Source organism: Papaver somniferum, chromosome 8 (assembly GCF_003573695.1).
Source record: "Papaver somniferum cultivar HN1 chromosome 8, ASM357369v1, whole genome shotgun sequence".
In the NCBI taxonomy this organism is placed as follows: Eukaryota; Viridiplantae; Streptophyta; class Magnoliopsida; order Ranunculales; family Papaveraceae; genus Papaver; species Papaver somniferum.
In genome coordinates, this window is record NC_039365.1 from 152,824,497 (window position 1) to 152,829,153 (window position 4,657).

Below are 4,657 nucleotides of genomic sequence, written 5' to 3' on the forward strand. Positions count from 1 at the left end.
TAGAACACAAGGACAGCTCCAAAAGGCGATTACAAGTTCAAAAAATCAAGTTACAACCATCGAGCCTCCTGATTCTCATATGAGCTGAGCACTAATTCATTTGCTGGACTTTTTCGCAGTCCTGTGCAGAAAGTTTTAAAGTTGGCCAACAAAACATGCATACATGAAATCCTAGTTTCAAGTTTCAACAAACATCGACAACACAACTACTCACAGAACACAAGGACAACTTCACATTTAACTTGGCTATCCTTGTCCGTAATTCAATACTACAATCTACTATTTTTCTATGGAAATTGCACACTTGAAATGGTGAAATTAAAACCCTTAAACTCCAAACTGGAAAAGCGGTTTGGGATGTATGCTATTCTTTCTCTAAGATAACCTTAATGCCATTTCTTGAAGCAGGACTCGCTTTTGGGAGGCAGTAATGACACGATTGCTTTCAGCACTCTCGAGTACATCGGCTATTAGCGCAGCTGCATGACCTAGAGGTTCTTCGGAAGCCCTCTTCAACATGAATGCCTGTTTGCAACATCATAACGTGCAAGTAAGAGAAAAAAACAACCGATTGCAATGCTACAGTGCTCACTAAACCCAACTATGCCAATATGCTTCTGAATGATTGTATAACCCAGGTAGAGTTTCTACTTATTAGCTTTTCTCCGACCAAAAAGTTCTGTGGTTCATATATGTTCTGTGGTAACTAATTTAGGAATTGAACCATATAACTTTAAAGGATTCTTTTGCAGCTTGAAGGATTTCATTTTCCCATATAAGCTTTTTCACATCAGTCTGTGTCCTTTGCGGGTCTTCATTAACTCTTCTTTAAGCATTTTCTCTCATCAAGTTTTGTTATGCTTTTTGAGGACATAGGTCAGCAAATCATGACATGGATATGCCTCTCAGGGACATGGGTAAGGGATCCTTACTCACATCTCCGCATATGTGTGCCCTTTCAATTTCAGGAGAAGAAGAGAAGTCTAAAGGCCTAGAACAAGAAAATGATTGCTGACCAAGAAAACATGATCATACATCAGGAGGCACATATCTGACAAATTGAACTGGGTATAAGATCTTTAAAAGGCTTGATATTTAGATATTCAGTTCAACAAGGTTTAAGTATTCGCACATAGCATACAGTAGTAGAACCCATGTGTGCGAATGGTAACTGAATAGAGAGAGAAAGAAAAGGAAGTCTAACCTGGCCATGGTGCGATATAGTCAATGTGCACGGTTCTTGAAACCAAGGCTCGCCATCCACTTGAACTGGCAAGGGGACACAGATATGAATCTTGATAGACTGCCCTTGCGCAAGTCTTCTAGCTCGTGAAAGTCCAACCTGTTAATAGTTTCAGTAAACATTCACAAAAATAAAATAAAATTGAACACCAGACTTGCTATCAGAGTAGACTTTTCTGGGTTTACTGGTTATTCCAACTAATTTCAGGTTCATGTTGCATTACTACGTAAAAGCTCTTCTAAGGAGTTGATAACATTCTCCTGAGGTTATAATCAGAGTTATTCCAACTAATTTCAGGTTTCATGTTCCATTACTACGTAAAAGCTCTTCAAAAGAGTCAATAACATGCACATGGGACGGTCAATAGTCTTATAACAAAATACTTCTCGCTGACCTGAAGTTTTCCAAGATGCCACATTCCTGATATGCTGACAACCTCGAGCATCTTGTCATGCATGGACTGAGGATCAAAATTATCATCAGCTTCATCCTCGTTTTGCCACAAATCCACACCTCCCATGTAACTACCGATGTTAGCAACAAGTACACCCTCCGCATCCTGGGTTAAATTAGATTAAGGGTTCAACTACTACGAAAAGAAAACTAAATGTGCTCAAACTAAAAGACTCCCCGCAGTTATGTAATCCAGATGATCAGGGTCAAAGTGAACTATAGCAGCGCGCTTATACATAATACTCAGAAAAATCTAGAAAGGAAGTATTCTGTAATAGGAAAAGACATGACCACATACCTCTGGGACCTCTACGTCTACCCCGTCCACCTCCACTCGGACTTGCCAAGGGAAGTCTTCAAATGTATTATCCATCATACTCTTTGCTCCTTCCCGAGCATAAAGCACTTTGTTCATAAACTGCAAGTAAATTATCATTGCTATCAGTGCAACAAATAGGAGGCTATCTTCAGTGGCTGAACAAAAAAAAGACGGGCATATATGAAAGGTCCAGTGGACAAGCCTTCGGTGGAGTAACAACAGGACATACACATGATGTTTGCCGACACAATTTCAGTACGTGCACATAACCATGAGTACTAATCAAAATTCTTTTACTCGATATCTTTAGCAGGGTTGCATTGATACACATACATAATATATGCACATTGGAATTGTGTGATAATTTCAATATGTACAACGGGTAGTGAAGGTGGTAATGAAACATATATAGGAAAATGAAAGCAACAAACCGATGAGATAAACAAGTTCAAGAATCAAGATGAGTAAGCTTGATGAATTTACTTATGAAATGTATCCAAGAGAAGATGACAAGGATGATGAAAGTGATCATCAAAATGGTGATGAAGTAGAAGATACGGAAAATGGTAGTCATATTTCATCATTTCCCTTCTCTGTGGGGATCAGACAAAACCAGGTGATATCTTATTACTCTACTCAAAACCAGGTGATATCTATGTTTTATGTAACAGTCAGCTTAGTACCTGATTATAGAATTTCTCTGGATTCTCTTCCCGCAGATTATGAATATCCAACGCCACCTTTGCATCACACCCAATTCCTGTCGTTAATAATAAGAATACTTGTGTAACTCTGATTATCCACTGAATTTAAAAATAAAATAAAATATTAAACAAATTTGATTGGAATTTAGAATAAAATAGACCCACATATTGAGAAGTTAAATTTGTCAGTTTACTCTGAGCCACAGTTCTAGTAATTGCATTACCAACAGGTATCTTCAGCTTCTAGATCTTAAAACATGCAATTAAGGGTAAATCCATGCGAACTTACCACAATAGTTATTCATGAACTTCGGTGATTGAACTTTCCCATGTTGGTTTGTTATTGTTATCCTCCATCGATCAAGAATAGTAACTGCTGCATGCTCTATGTGGTGCAACACTGTACAAAGTCCTCCTTGGCTCTCCACCACACCCAAACCACCTCCCCAGGACAAAACCCTGGCTAGATCATTCCCAGTCCCGGCTGGAAGAATTGCAACAGGGGGAGGAGATACAAAATTTTGCTTCTCAATGGCATCAAGAACCCAACAGACTGTACCATCCCCTCCACATACTAGAACCCTGAAATGAGGTACTCTTCTAAATAAGTGAAGGCCCACCTCTGGTCCTTGCGTGGCGCTCAATTCAAAGACCTACAACAAAGTACATACTAGATTAGTAAGAGGTGGCGCATGAGGTACAGGCCAATGAATGGTTATATGAAGTATAGGGGGGACTTTTGCATCTTGTATGATGAAGAAAGCTGCTTTCTCGAACATGAATATATTTTCTACCAGAATCTTCAAGAACCAGAGAAGCAAAAACTAAAACTTCCTGCAAGTAAGTACCCATTTTTTTGTGATAACAATCATGAAAAAATATTTACCTGAACAGGATTCAGAAGGATGTTCAAACGCTGCCTGAGTGTATCACCACGTTGGGCCCCACTCTTCTTGTTTATGAAAACAAGAAGTGGTCTTGTATCTGGAGGCAAATCGATCAACTCATAATTCTGTTTTACCCCTAAAACCTGAGACCCGTCTCTCTGATTGGATGATAGTACTTTTTTGTATTTTGGCTTCAGGTCCACCTTGTTATTCATTTCACCACCTTCATGAGTTACCTGCAACTCCGCATTACCATTACAACTTTCACCATTTCCATTTAAACCTTTTGATGTTTGATCAGTATAAGCAGCATTCTCTTTCGACTGAGCGCAGGTGTTTGATGTCTTTGCAGCATCAATGGAGGTTTCACTCCCATGCTTGTGCTTCTTGCGGTGACTCTTGATTCGTACGCGCACAGTAGATGCAAGCTCATTAGCTCCTTGAGTGATTGTACTCAAAAAACCAGCTGAGGTAGTACGATTCAATTCCTTAACAAACAGTGGTGATAAGATCAGCCTTTTAAATGGACCCAAATCACAAATATCACCCATCTCATGAAGCGCAGTGGCATGACACTCGAAATGAACAAGTCGCTGACACCACAAGCAGCACCAGACTGGAGAATGAACGAATCAAATGAAGAAAGATTGATTTTTATATTGAGATAATGAAAGAGATTTGGTCCGAAATCGAGAAATGAAGCAACAAGTGCCTTTTGAATTTTATTTACTTAGTTTCGAATAAAGGACTGACTGAACATATTCAATTATTTCTTTGTCTTGGAAATTCAATTCCAGTCTCAAAAGTAGGGGAATTTCCACTCTCTCTTTTTGTACCTAGGGGTGACCGTGTTTGGGAGAATCTAGAGAGCTCTTGAGGGTACGTAAGACACGGAATGTCCTCTGATTTAGACACGCTACCAAGTATCGTTTAGAATCTTGCGTCATCTAGCCTTTTCGTTTTTCTTTTTTAAATCTGGAATACTCTTCCGGTGATTCTACCTACGCAGACCCCGAAAAATACCGGGAGAAATCCCAAAAAGGGATCCCAT

General features: G+C 39.3%; 1 protein-coding gene across 1 annotated transcript; it reads right to left on the reverse strand.

Moving 5' to 3' along the window:
- Positions 1-4,224, reverse strand: LOC113303554 (diacylglycerol kinase 1-like). Its single transcript, XM_026552589.1, has 7 exons — positions 3,606-4,224; positions 3,009-3,372; positions 2,699-2,775; positions 1,995-2,114; positions 1,638-1,802; positions 1,205-1,342; positions 1-525 (listed from the first exon to the last, which is right to left on the reverse strand). Exons 1-7 carry the CDS (start codon positions 4,155-4,157, stop codon positions 376-378), a joined length of 1,566 nt encoding a protein of 521 aa, XP_026408374.1. The 5' UTR covers positions 4,158-4,224; the 3' UTR covers positions 1-375.
- Between the last annotated feature and the right edge of the window lie 433 nt (positions 4,225-4,657).

Excerpts from the sequence above, each read along its gene's own strand:
- LOC113303554 (XM_026552589.1), bottom strand. The coding sequence starts at position 4,157 with ATGGGTGATATTTGTGATTTGGGTCCATTTAAAAGGCTGATCTTATCA. Across the intron at positions 3,373-3,605 it reads TCCTTCTGAATCCTGTTCAG|GTCTTTGAATTGAGCGCCAC; the intron begins GTAAATATTTTT and ends ACTTTGTTGTAG. Across the intron at positions 1,343-1,637 it reads GGCATCTTGGAAAACTTCAG|GTTGGACTTTCACGAGCTAG; the intron begins GTCAGCGAGAAG and ends AACTATTAACAG.